This window comes from Leptidea sinapis, chromosome 16 (assembly GCF_905404315.1).
Source record: "Leptidea sinapis chromosome 16, ilLepSina1.1, whole genome shotgun sequence".
Lineage (NCBI taxonomy): Eukaryota > Metazoa > Arthropoda > Insecta > Lepidoptera > Pieridae > Leptidea > Leptidea sinapis.
The window spans coordinates 13,907,475-13,933,009 of NC_066280.1; the positions used below are offsets into that span (position 1 = coordinate 13,907,475).

Consider the following 25,535-nt stretch of genomic DNA (forward strand, 5'->3'; position numbering starts at 1 on the left):
ATACGCTCGTTTGTCCTCCTATTCCACAAAAAAAAAAACTACATTGACATTGTAAGGCAATGATATTTTGACAATTTTACTGGTCGTTAGTTTATGAAGCCATCTCTGATTGGTCTATTTCTTGTATGTATTTATTGTATTGTCATAATTTATTTTAATTAAAATTTTTTAAGGTAAATATTATTAAGGATTGGTTGATTTGTAGGTCCCAAAAATTAAATTAACACTGTTAATCACAACGCACGAGCCGAGCATAGCGTACCGGGCGTAGCGGTATATTTGAAAAAAAAAAATAGCAAAAGTTAGATATTTTGCGTGTGGTTTTTATATAAACCATTTCACCGTTTTATTTGTAGATGTTTTAGCTACAAATCAGAAGCATAATGCAAAAAAATAAGCTTAGTCGGATATAGCTTATTATTTTTTTGCATACATATTGCAATAGCGTTTTAGTTTTTGTTCGCCATTTGTTTCCGAAGCGGTGGCAGTGTTTAAAGTGACATCAAAAAGAATTCTATAGGAATCAATTTTGTGAAAATAAATGCATTTTATGGCTTTTTAGTAGATATGTTTTATACTTAATTATTCTTAAATATAATATTACTTAATACACAATAACAAAATGAACATACCATGTAGTCTCCCAGCGGCGCGATGGCTCAGCTTGTCCCGGTGCCCGCGACGTAATAATGACACCTCTTCTTGCTTACGTTTCAACACCTTGTCAGAATATTTCATGTGATAATTACTTGACTTTATAGTGGCCTATAACTTAGATAATTTATACGCGTGCAGTGCGTTACGTGTAAGTGAAACTTCGAATTTCTAATGGAAGTGAGAATGTTGTCTTTTAAAAATTTAAGCAACTCACCTGTTCTTTAAGTTTAGTTTCAGCTTCCAATGTGCGAATAATATTTGCGTTCTTCCGAGATTCCTTGCGCAACTGGGCCACCTATACGTTTACAATTCAGTAAATATAACATGTTTGGTTATGTTGTAAAATAGAGTTAGATAGAGTTTATAATTAACTAGCTTTTACTCGCGACTTCTTCCGTGTGGAATAGACATTTGCGCAACATTTTTTAATATACATACTTTGCAAATAACACACATCAGAACTACTGTGGTTAATACATTTTTATTAACTACCAACTATACAACTTGCCTTTTATCCCACTTTTTCAGCCCCACACGGGTGTAATTTCAAAAATGCTAAAATATAAATTTATTTATTTCGCATCGAGTGCCTAAATACAAAGTTTCATGGTGTTATTTCGATACTGGCGAACTTTCATACAAACTTCCATCCCTTATTTCAACCCCGCCAAACCTTTTATTCGCGATAAAAGTTAGCCTGTGATCTTTCCCAAGCTGTAGTTTATCTCTGTACTGAATTTCATCTAAATCGGTTCAGTGATTTAGGCGTAAAAGCGTAAAAAACAAACTTACATTCACATTTATAATATTAATAGGGATTTAGTAAGACCTTGTCCACATGTAAAGAAAGACGGCAAACGTAAGCCAAATATAGGGTAATCCTTCTTTTCTTTTTTCTTCCATAGATTTTTTCGCTGTCGTGCGTTACATTATGTGGAACCAGCCTACGCAGCAATGTAAGCAAGGATTATTCGCTAATATCACTTATAGTGAGAAACAAATAGCTTACCAAACGCGCGTACGGCTCACCTGATGTTAAGTAATCACCGCCGCTCACATTCTCGTGCAATGTCAGAGAAAAAGTGTACCTTCGCGCTTTTGAAGGTACCTATGTCGTATTGTCCTGGAAATACCGCAGAAGGAATCTCATTGCACAGCATAGTCGAACGTGGAAGAAAGTTCCTTAAAACCGCACTGTGGAGGAACGCCACACATCCAGGTGGTGGGGATGATATCCTAATTTGTAGCGTGTCGTGCGAAGATGGAATTCAGCGGCAGGAATCAGGTGAAATAGCTCTTCGGAACACTGCCCGTGATAAATGCGGTATAAAACACACAATGAAGCGACCGCTAGTTATCCAGCCGTTCACAGAGCAATGGGTCCTTTATTTAGATTTATATTTAGAGCTTTTTATTTTATGGAGGACAACATCAAATAAATAAAAATATGATTCATTAAAAAGTTCAAAATGTTTATAGTACATGTTACCCACTTCTTTAGCTCGAGCAGCTTCAGCTTGAGCATGTCTTTTCGATTCGGTTCGCATTCTCTGCACAAGTTTCACCTGCGGCAAAAGTATTTATTAACAAGTGTATTATTTCTAGCCACTTTAAAAAAAATAAGTAGGTCCAATAGCCTTAGTTTATTGAGATGAGTGAAACATTATAATTGAATCAGTCGTCTGCAACACAACACGTTGCACTGTAATAGTTATTTATGCGACTGTTGTGTAATAAGGTGTATTAAAACACGAAAGTGGGTTTTAATATTATTATATTATTAATAGTATCACATGAGTGTTTTAATACTAATTATCAACAGTTGCATACAAGACTTTATCAACACCCATAATATGAATCCACTATAAAAGATTCTGAAACATTTAGCTTACTGCTAACACTAAAGAAGGCAGTCCTACTAACCATTACATCATCTAAACGAGTGTTGTAATGTTGTACTGAATTTCATTACAACACTCGTATGGATGACGTAATGGTTATTAGGACATTGGGTGTATTAATGTTGGCAATAAGCTAATTGTTTTAGAATCTTTAATAGAGGATTTAAAGCACGAGTGTGGATAAAAACAACAAAACGCGATAATTAAATGGCAATGTCAATTTTGACAAAAAATCAGCTTTATTTGACTTTATATGATAAGTAGTAGTTACCCGTTGCATCGCAACTAAAGGTTTTATCTCAACAAAATGTTTAAGTAGGTATAACAGGGAGATTTGTCATACTGAAACATGCAGGCAAGCCTGTCAGCCATTAAGTTGGCATAGCGACATCCCATTCTGCACGGACGCACGCCAAGAAAGGGAAGGTAGGAATAGAAAATAAAGTATTCGTTTATTTCCAAACTGATTAACATAATATTTAAATTTTTTAAACTAATAGTTGGTAAGCCTTATATTTTAAATTATTAAAATATATAATTAAATTAAAAATAAGACATATAGATTTTTTTTTTTTTATTTCCATTTGTAGTACGGATATCATTGAATGATATCTGTTATATATTAGTCTTTTTATTTATCTCTTTTTCTTGACTATATATTCACAATAATTACAATATAACCTTAGAAATATAAATATTAATAATCGAAAATAAGAACCTTGAACCTTTTTGTGTCCTAGAAATATGATTTTTACTATATTTAAAGGAACGTTAGCGTGTCCGCCCGTTGGCTGTAGTTCGATCATATTAAACAAAGGTTGTTATTATCTTAAATTTAGTTCACATTCGTTAGTTTACCAGTGGGAGGTTCCTTTGCACCGGATGCCGGCAAGATTATGTGTACCACAACGGCGCCTATTTCTGTCATAAAGCAGTAATGTGTAAGCACTACTGTGTTTCGGTCTGAAGGGCACCGTAGCTAGTGAAATTACTGGGCAAATGAGACTTAACATCGTATGTCTCAAGGTGAGAAGCGCAGTTTTGCAGCGGCACTGCATTGTAATGGGCAGGGCGAATCAATTACCATCAGTTGAACGTCCTCCTTGTCTCGTTCCTTATTTTCATTAAAAAAAACATATCATATGTTTGTCTAGTATCTAGGCTGTACTAGGCTCACTCCTATAGCCATTTCGAAGTTTGTATACCTTGTCCCGCTTCAGGCTGGTGAGCTCCCCCCGCAGCCAGTGTATCTGCTGCGCCGTCTGCTGCTGCGAGCGCTGCAACCTCGCGTGCTCCCGCTGCGCGGCCTGGAGTCTCCTCAGCTCCCGGGACATGCTCGACACGCGTCGTTCGTATTCGTCTTTGACGCGTTTCAACTTCTCAGTGGGCTGTGATGACTGTGTAGCTGTTATGAATAATGTGAAATTGTTCAGAAGAAAAGTCTGTGAAGTATAGCTTGAAGTTATAGCGCGGTTTGGAATAATAATAATATAATATATATATTCCGATTACAATAGAAACATTTTGGTGATAATAATGATCTGGATGAAATTCATTTTTGATATATCATATCATATCATAGCAAGGATAAAGAAACTCTTCACCGGTTAACAAATACGGAATTTTATGCTTGTATTTAAGGATTTAAGCTAATGGGAATAATAAGTTTAAGATTGGGTTGAGATTAGATTAATATCTAAGACATAACTGCTTTGCTCAGGGTTGGATCAACGGTTAACTGTTGATATTACCAGTGGGAGGCTCCTTTGCACAGGATGCCGGCTAGAGGGCTATGGGTACCACAACGCCACCTAATTCTGCCATGAAGCAGTAATGTGTAGACAGTACTGTGTTTCGGTCTGAAGGGCGTCGTAGCTAGTGAAATTACTGGACAAATGAGACTTATCATCTTATGTCTCAAGGTGACGAGCGCAATTGTACTGCCGCTCAAAATTTTTGGGTTTTACTAGAATCTTGAGCGGCACTGCATTGTAATGGGCAGGGCGTATTAATCACTATCGGCTGAACGTCCTGCTCGTCTTGTCCCTTATTTTCATAAAAAATATAGTTTTGATGAAAAAGGCTTCGGCTGTTTGACCAGCGGCGCCTATAGTTAAACTCACCGAGTGATGCCAGTACTTTGTCTCGCTCTTCCCCAGTGGCCTTGATCTGCTGGTGCAGGTGATCTAGTCTCTGCTCGTAGTGTGTCCTGAGTGCAGCCAGCCTGCGCTGCGAAGCCTCCAGCTGTTCTACCAGGCGGGCCTTTGTGTCTATGTCCTCGCTTAATGCTGCTAATTGAGCACTGAGTAGCCTTTGACCTGGAGAAATAAATATGCATATTTTGTAGATAACTAACACACACTTAAGCATATCACATATTTAAGTAAAGAAACAGCTCATTATTAATATTTTTATATTTATCTAAGAGAGGCAAGAGGCTCACGGGATCGAGAGAGGTGAGGAAACCGTCGATAGACATACGCAACAACAGATGTCAAGAGATGCGTTGCCGATCTTCAAGGTGGGAGTATGCTCTTTTCTTGAAGGTCTCTAAGTCGTTTCGGTTCAGGAAAGCCGTAGCCGGTAATTGATTACACAAAGTGGCTGTGCGAGGCACGAGACTTCTTGCAAAACGCGCTTATGAGTACCACAACGGCGCCTATTTCTGCCGTGAAGCAGTAATGTGTAAGAATTATTGTTTCGATCTGAAGGGCGCCGTAGCTAGTGAAATTACTGTGCAGATGAGATTTAAAATCTTATGTATCAAGGTGACGAGCGCAGTTGTAGTGCCGCTCAGAATTTTTGGAGTTTATCAAAAATACGGCAGCGGCACTGCATTGTTACGGGCAGGGCGTATTAATTACCATCAGCTGAACTTCATGCTCGTCTCGTCCCATATTTTCATAAAAAAAAGGTCAGCTAGAATCCATATAAACAAGATGGCGCAACTTACGGGAGCGAACCACGCACTGCTTCACCTCAAGATTTAAAGAAGCTTCAAATATAATTATAATGTTTACGTACATTTCATTATACATCACCCCAAGACTTGTAGGTGGACTACCTGAAGAACAACGGCAAACAACAGTACGAGTGCACGGGGAGACAGTTAACAAGTTGCAGTACTGTGAGCATTAATAAGTAATGTAGTTGGATTCTTGTCTCTTGGTAGAGGTGTAAGGAGTCAATCGTTACCTTTAGCCTCGTCATCTTCAGAGTCACTGTCTTCGGAGTCAGAGGGGTCGGAGTCTCCAGCGCTCTCCCCTTCAGCACGTTCCCTCTCCCCTATGGTAGTCGAGCTCTCGGTCAATTTACGCTGGAACTCCAATTCTCCCATGCTGCGCGCCAGAAGCTCTTTTTCCTGTGAAGTAAGATTTAGTTTTTAATTCGGTCCAATTATATATTTACACCAACATAATCCGTCTCTTTTCTTATGTTTCTTCTTATACACGATATTTTCCAATTGTTAGATTAGCTTGTTACGGATAAATATTGAATATTCAAATATTATATGAGCAGTTTTTTTAGGACAATAAGGGACGAGAATAGCAGTACTTTCAGCTGATGGAAATTGATACGCCCAGCCCATTACAATGCAGCGCCGCTCAGAGTGCCATAATAAGTCAAAAATTCTGAGCGGCCCTACGATTACGTACTGATCTTTCAGCTCGACCTTAAAAGCTATTAAGAACTAATTTGTAAGGATGCAACTAATAGTTACCTTGTACAGTTCCCTCTTGGCATCATCAATGATGGAGGAGGTGTCCAGCAAGGAGGAGTCGTGCCTGGTTCTCACTTGTGTCTCCCTGCGCCTGCTCGCCTCGTACATAGCGTTCGCTTCCATCAGCTGAGCGCGTAGATCTTCGATTTCAGACACGTAGCCCTGCAATGTTTATGTAACGAGTAAAGTGGAGCGGGTGTGAAGTGTGATGCGAGTAGAGGAGGGGGGGCGAGTAGAGGAAAGAAGAGGAAACAGGAGAGGAGAGGGTGGGGCGTAAGGTAATGTCTTGCTCGGGATTTAATTAAGGATTCTGCAGTGTTATAGTGTTGTTAAATAATAACCAGAGTATATTTTTGAAGGTTAAAAGATATACTTATAAAATCTGTAATATAAAGTGATTTGTGATAAAATACTATTTTTATTTTCACTGACTGCTTTATATTGAGGAACATATTGTTTTACTCTTCATTTATAAGATCAAGCCTTTCTTCTCTGTCTTAACTCTTAGTAATGGATTAATATAATAATATATCTCTTCAAGTAACGCATAAACACATTTAAATAACAAAAATAGGACTACACTGAGTAATATTAACTTTCTGATCAGCAAGAGGTGGAGAAGTTAATGTTAAAATTTACTAAAGTGACAACTGATGAACAAAATGAGTCTTCTTCGTAAATTTACATTAATAGGCATTTATTTTCTCAAAATTGCTTCCTTTACAATTCTTTTTGATGTCATTTCTAATATACTAGACACTACTACCGCTTTGGACACAAATGCCGCTCTGAAAGAGAAGAAGCGGCGCAAGGAACTCTCCCAGCATTCATTTTTTTGCGATGAATATACCACATTATATTCTAATATATTGCATTAAATATAGTATGTTATATTTGATGTCCGTTTCCAATATTACTTACTATATACTAGCGTAAAGACAAACAATGAGAGCGAGTGAGAAGAACATCTCTAAAGGAGATATACAGCAAGATAGAAGAAAGAAAAAAAAGAATCTACTGTTAATGTAACCGATTTTGACTGACAAATCGTAAAAAGTCAGCCACGCTTGGAATTACCTATTCAGTATTTTGAATATTAACATAGCTAACCACGAGCTAACACACACATTGAGAAATCAAAATTGGTGACGATTATCAGGCTGTCAGATCGTCTATACACAAGTATATTCTAAGTCTATGATAAAAATTGTAAAGGATGTATAACATGTCAGCTTGATGTGTTAACAAGCGCTACCAACGTCATGAACTGTCATAAGATATCCCAATTAATTATATAATTTATTTAACTACTGTTAATATTTAAGTACTATTTAGTATAATTATCACTATAATTAAAAATAACTATAATAGCATATTATATTCAGATCTTTAGTTAACTTGATTCGTGTAAGTTAGTTGGCACTACAGCAGTGCCAACTAACAGTTGGGTAGCATCATTACGGTAGACGGTCTTGCCCTATATAAGCCAGAGCTTCTTCTCAGTCCGAGAAAACATTACTGACTGTGATTTCTAAGGGGTAACGCTGCCCTAATTGTCTTTTAATTTTTTATTATACGTGTATATTTAAATTCTATGTGTGGAAACATTAAAATACAGATGTAACATTTTTATTATGTGCGTTTAAATTACCAACCCCTTCTATAAACAATTGATTATGTTAATATGGGAATGTATATATTTGGTACCTGCACTAAAGCAGTGAGCGAACAATCGGACGCGTCAGGACTGCCGTCCTTCGGCGCCCAGGCCCCGAGCGCCTTCTCAGCCAGGAGCTCACTGTTCCTCGCAGACAGCTGCTCGATGGTGCCCTGCATCGCTTTCACTCTCCGTCTCAGAGACTCCACTTCGCTGTTGAGTATCGCGTTCTCTTGTACCACGTCGCTCCAACCTTCTTCGCCGTTCTCTGATATCACGCGTTTGCCCTGAAGTTTTTGAATGAGACGAACTTAGCACTACCAACCATATTTTTTTTTATAATGAGACAAGCAGGACGTTCATTTGATGGTAATTGATACACCCTGCCCATTAAAATACAGTGCCGCTCAGGATTCTAGAAAAACCCAAAAATTCTGAGCGGCACTACAGTTGCGCTCGTCACATTGGCCCATAAGATGTTAAGTCTCATTTGCCTAGCTATTTAACCTAATCCCTGCCGTCGAATTCTACCTTCGCGCGACACGCCACAAGTTAGTATATCATCCCCACCATCTGGATGTGTGGCGGTCATCCACAGTGCGGTTTTCAAGGAACTTTCTTCCACGTACTACAAAGCTGTGGAATGAACTTTCTTGTGCGGTGTTTCCGGGACGATACGACATGGTTACCTTCAAAAATAGAGCGTACACCTACCTTAAAGACCGGCAACGCTCCTGTGGTTCCTCTGGTGTTGCAAGAGATTGTGGGCGACGGTGATCACTTAACAACAGGTGACCCGTACGCTCGTTTGTCCTCCTATTCCATAAAAAAAATAGCTACGGCGCCCTTTAGATCGAAACACAATAATGCTTACACATTACTGCTTCACGGCAGAAATAGGTGCCGTGGTAGTACCCAAAATCTAGTAAAATTTAATCACCTACCTCAAGAAATAAAAAACTAACCATAGAGTCCAGTAAACGACCAGTTCGACAAAAAAATTTACAGTGTTAAGGAATTTTTAAATTTTAAGAAAACTTTTTGCAAGCTAATATAAATTAGCCGAATAGAAGACACTACAATAAATGTAAGATCTATAATGTATACTGTAGTCGGCGCAATAAATTTCATTTCATAAAGAAGCCTCCCACTGATAGATGCTCTTCGTCGCCTCTTAAGACACCCTTGGGCCTGGGAGTTCCCTATTCTTATGCCCCGGGGAAGCACAGGACAAAAGTGTGACTCGACTACACTGCTTGTGTTGGTCTTACTGATATTAATTATATATAGATATACTAGCCGTTCCCGCCCGCTTCGCTGGGAGAATTTTAAAAGGAAATACATTAAACAATAAAAAAATAAGTAGCCATAAGCCATCTAGGATAAATTTCGCATCGAATGGTGGTAGTTTCATGTCGATGAGATCAGTGGTTTAGGCGTGAAAGAGACTCAAACAAAGACCATTTTCATTATATTGTCGCGTAGCAACGCTGCGACGTATATGACGAGAGTTGTCAAACTTCAAGACATTGATAATTTCAACAGCTCCGTCAGCAATACTTGTAGCTCTAGCGTAAAAGTGTTTACTTTAGACGCTGTAGACCCGGGTTCGATACATCTACCAGTGTATGGAATTTTTTGGGTTTTGTAAAGTTAAAGGAAATTTCTAGTAAGTTCAGGATCAAATCGAACAGAAAAAAAAGGCATGGGAAATGTGTAAGCAGGATAAAAATAGTTAACAGAATTTTCTAGTACAATTTAAATTTAAAGATGGAATGGGAGAATCATTTTGAAAATAGAACGGATCCGGGGGTATATAACCCGTACAAAGCGTGGCCTACGCCAGTTCTAGTTCTGACTCGAAAGTGTAAAGGAAGAAGAAGAAGAAGTAGTGAAAAGTGGAAAGTGATCCAGGTGAAGAAGAAGCAGAAGATAGAAGAGACTTAGTGTTCGGTGCGGTGTGACGCGTTAAAGGTATCGCCGCCGACAAGAGGACAGAGGCAGACCGGCGAAGTGCACGATTCAGATAAGTGAACGCAAATAAAGACTCGTTTCTATAAGCGAAGTATTATTTTCAATCCCTGACCCACTCCCGTGTCAATATATATATATAGATTTTTTGTTTGAACGATAAATTGCTGACCTGTTTATACTCAGCCAGCTCCAACTGCAGCCTGGCAACTTCCTGCCTCAGCTGGTGTATGGTCCTGGAGGTCAGGTCCTGGTTGACAACACACCGGTTCTTGATGTTGCGGGCTCTGTTCGCGTACTTCAACGTGTTCAACGTCTCCATGAAGTCCCGATCGCTTGGCGATACGCACGCTATCATCACAGTATTACTGTTGCCTACAATAATGTTAAATCTTCTTGAGTTATAGGCCAATTATTTTGTGTGAACTCTAACTATTCAAGAATAAATGTAAGCTTTGTGTTGACGTTGTGGTAAGCGTACAGTAAATATAAAGTAATTAAAATAGGTTAATTAGGTAAGTATAGCTTACATACATTTCTAATAAAAATTAGAATAAAAATATTTTATAAAAATTATAATACTAGTGGGTAGTTTTAAAACACCATCGCATCAAAATCATACCGACCCGGGCCGGTCGACGTCAACAGTCGACGCGAGCCACGGTTGAGTCACAACTCATTTCACAAGTAACTAGACGGTACTTACACCGATAAATCGTGAGTAAAGCCGTATTAATAACCCATAATCTAGCCGGCATACTGTTCAAAGGAGCCTCCCACTGGTAAAATAAGCTAAACTAAAGTACTTTCTTTAAAAGAAAAAAAGCCAATATACTATAAATTATAATATGGATAAAATGTTACCTCCAAGAGAGTCCTGCAGAAGCCTTGTCAGTTTTGAGTCTCGGTAAGGAACATGGAGTACCCTCTTAGATTTGTCACCTAATGCCGATATGACGTTTCCCAGCGCTAACAGCCCGCAGTTTATTGATATGCCTTCGCGCGCTCTTTCACCAGTCGCTCCTGTAGAGATTAGAGAGCATCAAAGGGAGGAGAATTTTTGATTTTTAGTGAATTTGAAGTACACTAACCAACAATTTGTCTAAATATGTGTAGATATACTAAATTTTTCAATGCAGCAATGAAAAATCTAAAAATTAATGTAATTTTATCATCCACATATGTATAGATAATTTAAGACTTTTATGGTTTTCTCATGGATCCCACTGTCAATTCTAGACCAAATTACAATGGGAAGTACCAGCTTTCGAATAAAAAAAGGATGATCAAAATCGGTTCACTCAATGGAAAGTTTTGAGGTAACAAACATAAAAAATACCGACCAATTGAGAACCTCCTCCTTTTTTGAAGTCGGTTAAAAATATGATTCTTGCTTCGATTGATCTTATACTGCGAAAATAATTCTCATTCCATGCCACAGTTTTATCAACTTTGTTTGACAAGTAATAAAGATTAAGTTTTTTGACCCTACAAAACATGATTCAATCATTAAATTTCACATAAACTACCTGTCCTCTTCAATCTCTCTGAGCCCGCCAAATCTACAAAATGGAATTTGGCCGTCAAGGTCTCATACTGCTCCGGCGTTTCCCCGTCCGTTTCCCTGTCTACAGCATCGTGATCGGCCGCGAGTCTCCTCTGCCTCATCATCAGGGTGAACACGGCATGGGACCTGGACGATGACGAGTTCATGTTGGTGGCCGCTGTAGTCCTCGCGAGTGCACCAGCTCTGAGTGCTCCGAGGGCCTCCTTTATACCCCTTACCGGCCGGGTGGAAGCGCCCACTATTCTCACCCCGCCGCAGCCATCTTCTGTTATTCTTAGACTACTCTGAAAGGGATTTTTATATCTGATTATTTTATGTTGGCCATCAAAATCAAATTAAATTTTTTTTTATTCAAAATAGGATATAAAATCACTCATTGAAAGTCAAAAACTACCACCTATTCCAAAAGGTATGCCTCAAAACTGAGAAGAACGGGCGCAACAATCAACAATGTAAAATCGTACAAAAACCTTTAATTATTTAATAGCCTGTGGGCGCTCAATTCCCAATCAGTGGTATTTATTTATTTGTTTATTTTTTTATTTATTTAAGGAAAACCAACAGCTAATACAATTTTTTTAGAAACTTAAATAGTAACAGATAGCCAATTACAGGTTTTCACTATTAGAAGTAATATAAAATATGTACGTGAACACTATTTTTGGGCTCAAATTCATGACAATAAAGATACTTTTAAACAGATAACAAAAAACAATACTTAATTAAAAAAGTTGAGGGTTATGCACTGCTTTGCCTTGGAAATGCTTGTAACAAATATGTCAATATCTAATAATCTACTAACATCATTCACTGTTCTACACGCTCGCACCATATATGAGTTTTGCTTATAGTTACTACTAACAGCAGGAACAATAAGTGGAGGGTTATATTTAAGAGTTTTTTGAGGTACATTAAAATTAACTTTATGCAGCAGATCTGGGCAATCGACATGATTGCTTATAATTTTTAACATAAATAAAAAGTCAGTTATATTTCGCCGTTCTTTCAGTGGTAAGAAGTGAAACTTTTTACACAAATCAACATAGCTATTAGAATCGTAAGGTACCTTAAATCTAAAACAAAGATATCTTAAAAATCGCCTCTGAACACTTTCTAGACGGTCAACATACGTACTATAGGATTCCAAATTTGTGAAGCATATTCCAGATTACTTCTAACAAAAGTACAATATAGTATCTTAATAGTCTTCATATTATTAAAATTCTTTGAAATTCGGTATGATAAATTTGGTATCATTAAGAAAGTCATTTATGTTGTAGTAACCTTTACCTTTATTACCGCACAAACGTCTTTTAACAAATCTTTTGAATTTCTTAATACATTAGTTTTGAACATCTTGTTGTAAAAGCATATACAACGCCCCACAAAAGACATACTAACTCGACTGAGCCGAGTTGTAGGCATTATAAGTTTATGTCTGTTCCTGGTGTTAACATTGTGGTTATGACATTTTCTAGCAAAATCACATAAGTGCGCTCCAACTAAGTTCCGCAGGCGTAGTCGCAAAGTGCGGCAACTAATACTACATCCAAGTGGGCGTACTCGAACCTTAAATACATAAGATAAACTTTGCTAATAATTGAAACTAAAATGCCGGGTTGCGTAGTAAAACTTTGTAAAAATAATACTACAAGAAATAAGTAAGACACTGGGATCGCATATAATCAGTAAGTATTTTGTATTTTATTAATTTCAATCTAAAATACCACGAAGCGTATGTTACAAAATTTTGAAAGATGCCATTGAGTGTCGTCAAGATGCCACGCCGACACGCATCTTATAGTTGCCGTAGTAAAAAAACTATTGTTCTTAGGTAGTGCGGTATCTAGTTGGAGCGCAGCAGATACCAATCCTTAATGTAAAATGCGCATATTTTTTTTGTACCACCCTTTATTAAAAGTACGTAATGGCAACGATATCATGGCAAATGTATAAAAATGACGTGAATGTATAAATGGTATTATTATTGTCTGGCAATAACTAACAATATAAACTTTTTTTTTAAAATACCATAGCGTCATTTAATTGCGAACAAATGTTGTTCTAAGGCAGTTACTGATTAACTTAAAAATGTGGTCCACTAGCACAGATTGTTGTGTTACAGAACAATTACGTACAATTACCGAGATCGATTCGCATGCCGATACAAATAACTCACAAATTGCTAACGTTTAATTAACGACAATTAAACTTGTCTTGAGAAAATCTAGTTAGTGTTACACTTCATGTATAATTAAGGCTGTGTACGGACGGTGTGATAATGAGCGCGTAAGTCACCCATTGATAAACATTTAGAACGAAAGTGATATCGTTCTGATATCTATGAGAAGGATAGAAGCAACATACATTCCGGTCATGGTAATGGTATGAGATTTTACCAGTTGGAGACTTTTTCTGCCGTGAAGCAGTAATGTGTAAGCATTATTGTGTTTCGGTCTGAAGGACGCTGTAGCTAGTAAAATTACTGGGCAAATGAGACTTAACATCTTATGTCTCAAGGTGGCGAGCGCAATTGTAGTGCCGCTCAGAATTTTTGGTTTTTTCAATAATCCTTGTAATGGCATCGCGTATCAATTACCATCAGCTAAAGGCCTTGTTTGTCCCGTCCCTATTTCCATAAAAACAATCTGTCCTCTCTTGTACAGAAACTAAAGAAAAACTATGGACGCACTCAGGTTGTTTTGCGCAAAATTGCCGGCCTGTGTGGTAACAGCCTAAGGCGTCGTGACTCAAGCTCCGATACCTCTCACGACATTTATTGTTCTCACTTGCGACAACAAAGTGAAAGTATTCTAGATCTAGATGCAAAGCATGGGAAATGATGTTGATACCACTTGTGATAATTTTCACAAATGGTTGTCTTCCTCACTCTCAGCATTTAGGTTCCGTAATATCGTACTTTTTAATTACTATTGTGAATTATAACAATACTAGCTGATGCCCGCGACTACGTCCATTCTTCGTAGATAAAATGTTTTTGAATAAATAAGCAAGTTTGATATTGAAGATTGTCTCATGTCTTATGACAGTTCCGGTTCTCGTTTTCGCTCCCGTTCCCAACATTTTATATGAACTTATTTCAAGGAAGATTTCTATGGTAAACTTAACCTACTATTGGTATAGTTATAGCTCATCGACGTGAATTTTAGTTTTCTCAAATCCCGCGGCAACCATGAATTTTTGAAATGAACAAACAAACTTACAATTACATTTATAATATTAGTAGGAATGTAATAAAACTTGCTTTTACTATTGGTTGCTATAGGATAAGGAATAAAGAAATTGTATTTTAATTTCTTACCCTTCGAGTATCAAACCTTAAAAGCTACGAAAAGGATTTTAATACGGTTTTTGCAAAGATATGGATTGATTCATGAGAAAGCTATTAATACTTTATTTATTACAGAAAAACCCAAAATTAAATCCGGAAAATCGAAACCAGGTTAGTTTTATGAAGAATCAAACGTTTTACGTTTAGTTAGATTAGTTCTGTTGCGTCATGTTTGCTGGGTGGTCATATTTTTGTTTTTGTATATGTTTGTTGCTTTCAAAGCCAAAAACCTAAATTGTTTGTAGTAACACGGCCTCCGACTCCGCGCCGTGATATTAGCAAGTGAAGCACCTTTATGCTAGTGTGTGTGCGGATACGGGGTATACCAGTTACACAATTTTTTCTCCCTTAAGCAATCATATATCCACAAATACTTTTATATAATTGTTTTCACACTTTTTTACAATGCACAACGGCATTTTTAAAACATTTTATTGCGACGCAAACTGATCTGTCACAGACGATAGCAAATCTCATGATGGCGGCCGATCGGCTTGTATGAGTGTAAGTGTATACGTGGGGCAATGTATTTACACGTTTACCGGCTTGTTTTGGTGCCTCACTGTTATGTAAGGTGACACGGAGTCCTTATTTTTATACTCGTCCGTGTGTAGTAACTAATGTTGTTAAATTTTTTCATTTTTTTCCCTTTGTATAAAGATTCTATTGGACCTATGTACAAATCGAATGGATCTTGAGACATTTGTAGATCATCAAATTGTCAACGGGACAAAGTTATTTCAGTCAGCTCATACTGTTGGTAACAAAGAGGATGTAATTACTACATAATAAGAAGCGGGACTGCCTATGTAAAAATTGAAACTTAGTTTAGTATGAAACGTACAGTAATTTGACATAAGTTTGAAATAGTAGTAATTACAGTATGGTGATCGGCGACGAAGTATAATCCGGCTGAGTTTGAAACCGAAACCAGTTGCATAAAACGTCGACTATCTCCTTTTTTTACAAGATTATAGCCGTCATCGGTCAATCTATCAATGTTTTATACGATTGAATCGTTTTTTTCTGAGTTTCGCTTGGTAAAGTGGCGTACATGTTCCATTTTGTAATCTATTCAGCTCATTCCCTACTATCGTTATGTGTTAAATAAATAACAAATACAATAGTTATCATTGCCCTTGGGTAACAAGTCATTAGCACTACATTAATATACTTGGTTCACAATCACGAGAATATGTAGTGTAGGAGCTTACGGTCGAGACCAATTATTTACAGCCGTTTTCAATAACGTATATATCCATAGTTTAACTGACTTGCGGTAGACAAATAAATCCTTTTATTCTTACATACATTTCAATAATCTATCGACATAAAGCATTGGACTATAACTATATTGGACATAACTATGGATAGATAAGATCTTGTAATTGAAAGGTGACAGCAATGTATCCGTAAACAGAGATACGTAATGGAGATTCGGCCGTTAGAGGTTATATTTTTTATGTAAGAGGAGAACAAATGAGCAGCGGTCACCTGATGTTAAGTGATCACCGCCGCCCACATTCTCTTGCAACACCAGAGGAATAGCAGGAGAACTTTTTGTGGCATCGTCCCGGAAACACTACACAAGGAAGCTCATTCCAGAACATTGTTGTACGCACATGGAAGAAAGTTCATTGAAAGCCGCACTGTGAAGGAACGCCACACATCCAAGGTGGGGATGACATGCTTATAATAATTTGTGGTGTGTCATGCGCAGATGGAATTCGGCGGCAGGAAGGCTACAAGCAACAGTTTGTGACTTGAGATGCATAATATTTCTATATTCGACTATACTCCATGTGGCAGCTATGATTGATTGAAAAAATTTTGAAGGAGAAACGAACCACTGTTCACTATATTATGTATGGCGCGTGAAGTGAGGATTAAAAGTTTCGGCCGCAATAATCGCAGCTAAATTAAAAACTTGCTCAGCAGCCCATTATTAATGCTGTACTGGGCTAAGGTAATCACTTAACTTTTACCAGTGGGAGGGTCCTTTGCACAGGATGCCGGCTAGATTATGGGTACGACAACGGGGCCTATTTCTGCCGAGACGCAATAATGTGTAAGCATTATTGTGTTGCAGTCTGAAGGGCGCCGTAGCTAGTGAAATTACTGGGCAAATGAGACGTAACATCTTATGTCTCAAGGTGACGAGCGCAGTTGTAGTTCCGCTCAGAATTTTTGGGTTTCTCGAGAGTCCTGAGCGGCACTGTATTGTAATGGGCAGGGCGTAGCAATTACCATCAGCTGAACGCCCTAACCGTCTCGTTCCTTATTTTCATAGTAATAAAAAATAAACTTTAAATAAAAAAAAAAACGACAAAAACTGAAAAGTAAAAAATAACTTAATAAAGTTTTAATTTTAAACATGTCTTATGCAAACCTAATAATTTAAATATTAATAAAATACTACTTATTGATACGGTTTAAGTCGGGTCCTGCCCGCTTAGATAGTTTTGTTCTAGACGAAGCTATCTCGCTCAAAGTCACGTGTGGCGAGTGTCGGTACCTGCTTTACATTTGGCTTGCCACCGAGACGATAAAAAAAATACCGATCAAATTGAGAACCTCCTCCATTTTGAAGTCGGTTAATGACGAGACTGACGTAAAATATGCAACCAATCATCAGGGTAGAAGGACTGACTGACTGACTCATTATAATTACTTTTTGATATAAGGCGCAATAAACTGAAATATAGCTTGAATTATATGTTTTGACTTAATAAGGTACAAAACCTTTGAACAAATGATGCAACAAAGTAATATCGATACTTCTATATTGTACTCGTAACGAACAATAGATGCTGACTACTATTACTACCTTCTACTGTCACTAATATGAAGCTGTCCCAATATACCAGATCAGTCATTCTTATATTGGGACGCGTGAATTGAAATTTCCACACAAACTTCTATCGCTGGTAAGCTATACGTCCTCCCATTGACAGATAGCGTGTACGGATAAGGTGAGTTACCGTCGATAAGTTTATTCGGACAAAAAAGTAAACGATAGTTACGATTTTTTATCTCAAGCAGGCCACAACCGGATATAGACTGAATATTGCGAACGGCCGTAAGAAATCTCATAGAAATTCTAGTAATTCTACAGTTTTTTTTAGGCATTGTCTCTGGATGTGGATTTAAAAATCGAATTTCGCTCATACGCCTTACCTTAGCATAAGGATCCTTGGCTGGATCCAGCAGATCGACTATGTCCTCGTTGTACAGCTCGATGAACTGCGCTTGCACAGAGAATTCGGGAGGCAGCAGTCCTTTGTTCCTTGCATCTTCGGCCTTCTGCTCGGCCCCGGAGAAAAGGTCGCGGATCGCGCGGGGGATGATGCCTCGTTTGTCTTCGTCGACATCGCCCTCTCCCTCCCAACCGCTGCCCATCGTGTATGTCTTGCCGGAGCCAGTCTGAAACACAATATCAAAACATGTGGAATGTTTATAAATACGTTGACATCTGACATTCCACAACCGCGCGTTTTGCAAGAAATTTCTTGCCTCGCACTTTGCGGAATTAATTACGGGATGCTGTTTTCCGAACCGATACGACTTAAGGACCTTCAAGAAAAGAGCATACTCCCACTTTAAAGGCCGGCAACCCATCTCTTGATACCTGTTATTGCGGATGTCCAAGGGCGGTTGCCTCAACTCTCCCCATCCCGTGAGCCTCTTGCCCGTTTGCCCCTCTTATATATTTATAAAAAATGTTACTAGTACTACTAATAAATAAAATATTATTAATGGTTTCAGTCAGGGCATCTCAAGCTCTTTTTTATAAAATAAGAGACAAGACGAGCAGGACGTTCAGTTGATGATAATTGATACGCCTTGCCCATTACAATGCAATACCGTTCAGAATTCTTGAAAAACCCCAAAATTTCTGAGCAGCACTACAGTTGCGCTTGTCATCTTGAGACATAAGATGTTAAGTCTCATTTGCCCATTAATTTCACTAGTTACGGCGCCCTTCAGACCGAAACACAGTAATGGTAACGGCTAGATTACAACGGTGCCTATTTCTGCCGTGAAGCAGTAATGTATAAGCATTATTGTGTTTCGATCTGAGGGGCGCCATAGCTAGGCAAATGAGATAATATCTTATGGTGGTGATGGTGACAAGCGCAATTATAGTGCCGCTCATAATTTTTGGGTCAACCCGCGAATATTGGTCGATCGTGATTCTATATATTCTTCTCGAGTTTCGTGGTAAGTGATTAATTGGTCCAAGTACGATATTCAATAAAAATACATCGAAGTATTAGAGAGAAAAGTGAAAAGTGTACAATACCAATATATACACAAAATACAAGGTAGGTATTACGTAAATAGATAAGATCGTTTGTTACATCGAGTAATCTCACCTCTATCGAGACGTAAGTCGGTAATGGCTCTGTTAAATTATTATACTTACTTGTATAATATGAGCGGCCTCGGCATATGGCCAGGCGGCAAGCGGTCTACGTAGCGGTCGTCGAGCGACCATCTTGAAATGCGGTCAACGAACACTCCGCACATTACAGAGCAATTGGCAACGGTATACGCGCTATGCGACACAGAGAAGAAAAAAATGAATGTTGTTTTTATCTCTGATACCAGTAGTAGGTAATAATAAGAAAAGACTTTTATAAAAAAAATATTACAAATGAATCAATCGGATCTGCTTTTTCTGCATCGGCCAGTTTAACTGCAGTTGAGGCCCGTGGTAGAAGGAGTTACTATCCAAATGATGACAGACGAAGACCGACAGACTGGAGTCTCGTTTAGGAATGCGGCGAGTCAACATACCCTGAAGATGCCTCGTGTATGGCGAAACACAAGTCGAATTGGTGATACACATAACTTAGCGGAATTAACACGATAGAAAAAATAACATCGGATCCATCTCGGATCGGCAGCGTTTGGGAACGGGCACAGTGTCTCAAGACAAAGGTTTTAACCAATGAGTGTGATGACATACGGCACTATGGGCCTTATGAGGAAGCTCATTGTCGCTCAGAGGGCAGAGGGAGAGAGAGGGCTAGGCTCGGAGTCCCTACGAGATCGAATCACAAATGAGGAGACCCGTAGTAGAACCAAAGTTACCGTCATAGCCCTGATGGTTGCGAAACTTAAGTGCACATAGCTCGACTGACAGATGGCCGTTGAGGCAGTAAAGTCCTCGAATGGCGACTACGTACCGGAAGATGTAGTGTTGGAAGACCCCCAATTCTTATGAATTACTTAATACATTCGTTTTGAACAACATCCGGGATCTTGTTGTAAAAGTATATACAACGCCCCTCAAAAGACTTACTAACTGAACCTAGCCGAGTTGTAGGCATTATAAGTTTATTATTGTTCCTGGTGTTAACATTATGGTTATGACAGTTTCTAGCAAATACACTTATGTGCCTATGTACATACATAATATTATCAAGAATATATTGAAAATTACTACGAATAAATGGGCAAAGACGTGACATTATGTAACGTTGTGCAGACGCGGTTAAGGCGCGGACTGACTGGGATTTTAAACGGTACAACCAATAGTACAATAAATTATGTTGATCACGTGGCTAATCTGCAAATATTTTACAGGTTTTCGTTGGTTTAATCAAAATATACATATAAAATTGAATAATTGTTCTGTTTAAGTTTCAGAAAAATACTAATTCTATAAAATTTTTAACAAAAAAAAAATGTTGTTATCGCTGAAAATTCAGAGGTTTTTAACTCGAAAGTTTATTTTTGGGAAGCAACTTTCAAATTTTTTATTGGATATTTCAAATTATATATAAATATTCTATTCGGATCAAATTTTTCTTTAAGTCCTTCTTTTTGTAATGTATTTTTGCGTCCGAATATTTTCATTGCGTTATGTTGTACTCGACTCTCTAAGAAACTAATTTTTGTGAATAATGAGGTATGACCGCGCCTTAACATCTAGTTACATAAATATAGACAGTTTACTCAATAAACAACATTAAACGGTTGACCAACTCGCTAAATAGTTTTGCAAGGACAGTGCCGCGTTTAAGTAAATCCTTCTAAACATCAAGTTGAAATCGTAGTAACATTGTGGGCAGCTAAAAATAAACATTTTATGCCGGATTCCAAACTGCAAATCACATTGAAATAAGTAAAGATTAATATTGTAAGTATAGACATCATATAGTCTTATATACAATCACCAACGGGAATATGGCTGTGAGAAAAAATACTGTAACTGTACCCCCTTGAGCCGGAAAATCCCCCCCTCCTCCTGTATCTGCAGATACACCTTTCACGTAATAGTATATTTAGCATGCCTTGCTCTATAGTTGCCAAACTAATCCTGATTGTTTTTGCTTCGAGTAGAGCAGGCCAAGTCTGGCACCCTAAAGTGAGACGTGGGAGAATGCACGTGTTGTAGAATTTGCTTTCCAGAAACATTAGTCGACCAATCAAATTTCGTTTAGAACTTTTAGAAATTTTATTAGCGACCAGCACTATACAACTAATATTAATTTGTGCAATTAATCCCAGAAGTGAAGGTTATCACTTTAAAAAATAACAATTTTTTTTAGATTAAAAGAGCGACATCTCAAGTTAATTTTCTAATATTAAAATATAGGGGTTGAGCATGTTATCAACTGTAAAGTAGATCTTGCAGATCCACAAGCTAAGAGTTGAACAAGACATACAAGATTTATCAACGATACGTCACTCGAACGGTTGGCTCAGCGGGAAGAGCGCTCGCACGGAACGCGAGAGGTCGCGGGTTCGAGTCCCGCATCGTTCATAATTTATGTTTTAAAATTAAATTTCTGAAATCAAATCAAACAAAATAGTTATTCTACAAGTATCTGCTGCTTACATGACTGAAAATCGCTCATTACTTTATTTTACTTTGCTCCTAAATAGCAAAACTTTCACCGTAACAAAAAGTTGATTAAAGACCCAAGTAATAACAAAATGAAAGCGAACAAAAAAACCGTTAATATACATTACCTTGAACAATAGATAAAGTAGAAAGGCATAAAGATAACACCGTCAATCTAATACAAGTAGCTTCTGTTATGATAACAGATGATTTATTTAGATAAGAATCATTCCATCGAAATATTTCTATTCGATACAAATTCAAAAAAATCTTTCAGTGTTTGATATTTGTATCCCACATTGAAAGAAAGATACGAACCATTTGAAAAGGTATGATAAAGACTATAAGCCCCCGTATTCATAATGGTCCGCTAACTTTAAACAGCCGCTTAGGAGTGTTTTTTCTCATTCTGACTTAGGTCAATAGAAGAAGACAGAGTGAGAGTTAGCAATGCTTTAAATTAGCAGACTCTTATGAATATGGGGGTAGATCAAAGAAATATAGATTACGGATAATAACCTAATCACCAACAAGCATATACTAAAACTTCTCCAAAATACGCTGCATCTTAGAGAAGGCATAAGTATTATTCCGATTGTTTCAGTTGTTTTCGCATTATGACCGAAAGAAAAAAGTGGTTGAAATGATTTCGAATGACGTAAAGAATAAACTTAGATTATTAACACATTCCTTTTTCCCCCGCTGCAGCTGGTGTTATTTCCATACATTCTGGGGGACTCGATATGAGATTTATTAAATGGGACAAGAGAATGCTTCAATCCTTTTTACTCGATCCACGAAAAAAGAGTGGAGACTGCTCAAAAGAAGTTCTTACGCACATTAAATTATCGTGTAAAAGGAAACCGAGCCCACTATAATGATTTGTTGCTTGAATACAACTTTCTTCAGCTATGTCAGCGCCGCACTATAACAGACTGTGTAACTTTAAAGAAGATATGTACTGGTGAGCTGACTTCTTCTGATCTCCTCAGTCTCGTAATGCTTTCACGCCCCAGCCAGGTCTCTCCGCTCATGCATTACTTTTGAGCTACCGTCCCCAATAACAAACATTGGGTTTCGCGCGCCATTATAATTGTTTTCTTGACATCGACATATTTTCGTGCTCCCCTGCTGTGTTCAGACAACGTTTAGAATTAAAATTAAAGTCTTTGTTATCGTTGCCCCAACTTAAATTAATTTTTTTGTTTCAATGCGCATAATCTCTTCCTATATTGTTAAATTCTATTAATTTTAATTAATTAATTAATAATAAATAAATAAATAAATTTACTACTTATTGCTAGTTATGTTCGACGCTCATTTTTAGGACCCAAAGCATCATTAACCTCCTATAGTGCTCCATAGTGCACAAGCGTACACGGCAAGCGTTTCTATAGTCGTATGCTACCGTGTCCTTTGGCAAGACAACCGTTTAAAAAACTGCCAATATCTACGTATCCCTAGAAAAAAACACTAGAGGGAATTTTTTACCCGGTGTATTATTTGGCTTTTAAGAGCCATAAAACAAACCACAACGCTTTAAAAGACAAAATATATAAGTATTTATTTGGCTTTAGCTGGCGGCGGCCATTTATTTTTAGCATACAACGGGAACATTATTTTGTGAAATTTTATTTAAAAAAAAATATTTTTGTGAAAGAAATCATAAGATCATATTACAACGTGTCCACTTTAGAAAAATAATATCAAGAATTCAATACCAATATTTTTATTTTGACGTGTTTAGCAAAATGGTCACAATTTTTCGTACAACTCTGAAAGAGCAGCGATATCACAGCACGAATCTGTCATAAATCACGTTTTTTGTTTACAATAGCCAACCTTTTTTTTCTTTTCTCCTTGCATTAGGTTCATGCAAAATAAACGCTGCTTGACCGCAATGATTTGTAAATAAAACCAAAAGCATAAATTATAAGTGTCCAAATATATTTCGTGAGGCTCATTCGTTCCAGCGTTTGACCATCACCAGGACAAATTAGTTTAGCTTATCGCATCTACTTATTTATTTAACAGTGAATACACTTTTGATAAGGCGATGCAGTTAGCTACTGGATCAAAGGAAAAACAACCTAATAGACCGTACTAGATCAAATGTAATAAAGGCGGAAATAGTAAGATATGATTTATTCATACACGTAAAGCGCCAGGCGATATAAGGCGACTTATCAACATTATCAAAGTTTGTTCATGAATTTTAACTGATGATTCATGAGCAAACATGCGGTGTATTATGTCATGATGGTATAACTACGAAATTTAAAATTTCAAAACACTAAAACTTTGAAATTGGAATAAATAATCGATTAGTTCGTTTTAATTGTAAAAGGCAAATATCTAAACTTCTTATCTACTAATAATAATCATCATCATCATTATTTCAGCCGGAAGACGTCCACTGCTCGACAAAGGCCTTCCCCAAACACCGCCATGACGATCGCTCCTCCGCTGCCCACATCTAACCTGTTACGGCAATCAGATTGTCGGTCTCTCTTGTCTAGCCTACCAACACTACGTCTTACGTGATCGCCATTCAAAGTCTTGACTGTCCCAACGGCCATCTATCCGTCGAGCAATCGGCCCTGCCCACTGCCACTTCAGCTTCCCAACCATCTGGGCTAAGTCGGTAGCTTTGGTACTCCTACTGATTTATGATCGGATCTTGCAGGGGAACTCCGAGTAAAACCCTATCCACTGCCCTCTGAGCGACAATGAGCTTTCTCATAAGGCCCATAGTTAACGACCACGTCTGCGTTCCGTATGTCGTCACTGGCAACATGCATTGATTAAAAACCTTCGTCTTCAGATACTGCGATATTTCAGACGATTAAATTTTGAGGAGCTTCCCGAACGCTGCCAATAATAATAATAGTAACTAAAAATACAATTGTTTAATCAAATATCCTAAGTAAAACCCAAACAATAAAAATTCAAGTAAACAAGCTAAGATAGGTCCAATACTTTGAAGTAAAGATGAAAGTATCACAAACAAACAACATAACACAGCCGCATAACCATTCCCATAAACAGTTCCTAAATGCAGAAAAAATAAACAATAATGGAATATGGGCGTTATTTCAATTGGGCAGCCGTACAAGGGGAGAAACGATTGTACTTCCATTTTAATTGTTAAGGGGAGTACTATAATTGAATTTCCATCGCAACACAAATCCGCATTGCACGTTGAATGATGTCAAGAACCCTATTACCAAGATCGAACTACGAACTTTCGGTTGACGGATCGTACATCTTCCCATTACGAAATTCAAATTCAAATATTTTTATTCAAAATACGATTTAATATCACTTATTGAACGTCATAAACTACCACCCATTCAAAAGAGACTGCCTCAGACCTGAGAAGAATGGGCGCAAGAAACTCAGCGGGCTTTTTTTTAAATATAAAATATAGATTACAATGTGATCACTTTATTCCCAGTCCGTGGTGTCATTAAGAAAATCGTTTATGCTATACTAACCTTCCCCACACAAACGTTTTTTAACAATTCTTTTAAATTTCGTAACACATTTGTTTTGTACATTTTCTGGGATCATATTGTAGAAGCATATACATCGCCCAACAAAAGACTTACTTACTCGACCCAACCGAGTAGTAGGTATAACAAGTTTATGTTTGTTCCTCGTGTTAACATTACGGATGTCACAGTTTCTAGAAAATTCCTCAATGTGCTTATGAACATACAGAACATTATCAAAAATGTTTTGAGAAGCAACAGTGTTTCGGATCCGAAGACCGCGATACGAAGTTCGCGATAAGACATTTTGTCTTTTGTTTTAATTATTTCCAAATTCACTTTTAATGGGTATGTCTATG

The 25,535-nt window shown here is 37.6% G+C and overlaps 1 protein-coding gene across 2 annotated transcripts in view; it reads right to left on the reverse strand.

Moving 5' to 3' along the window:
• LOC126968639 (kinesin-like protein KIF21A) overlaps positions 1-25,535 on the reverse strand; it is a 128,935-nt gene that overhangs the window by 46,363 nt on the left and 57,037 nt on the right. For both annotated transcript variants that reach the window (XM_050813658.1, XM_050813657.1), the window contains exons 4-15: positions 18,004-18,249; positions 11,437-11,758; positions 10,772-10,930; positions 10,080-10,282; positions 7,987-8,223; positions 6,280-6,441; positions 5,754-5,919; positions 4,682-4,876; positions 3,764-3,963; positions 2,151-2,222; positions 872-952; positions 633-720 (exon numbers count right to left, since the gene is read on the reverse strand). In XM_050813658.1, the coding sequence (XP_050669615.1) occupies positions 633-720; positions 872-952; positions 2,151-2,222; positions 3,764-3,963; positions 4,682-4,876; positions 5,754-5,919; positions 6,280-6,441; positions 7,987-8,223; positions 10,080-10,282; positions 10,772-10,930; positions 11,437-11,758; positions 18,004-18,249 (2,131 nt within the window). The remainder of the gene's footprint in view (positions 1-632; positions 721-871; positions 953-2,150; positions 2,223-3,763; positions 3,964-4,681; positions 4,877-5,753; positions 5,920-6,279; positions 6,442-7,986; positions 8,224-10,079; positions 10,283-10,771; positions 10,931-11,436; positions 11,759-18,003; positions 18,250-25,535) is intronic.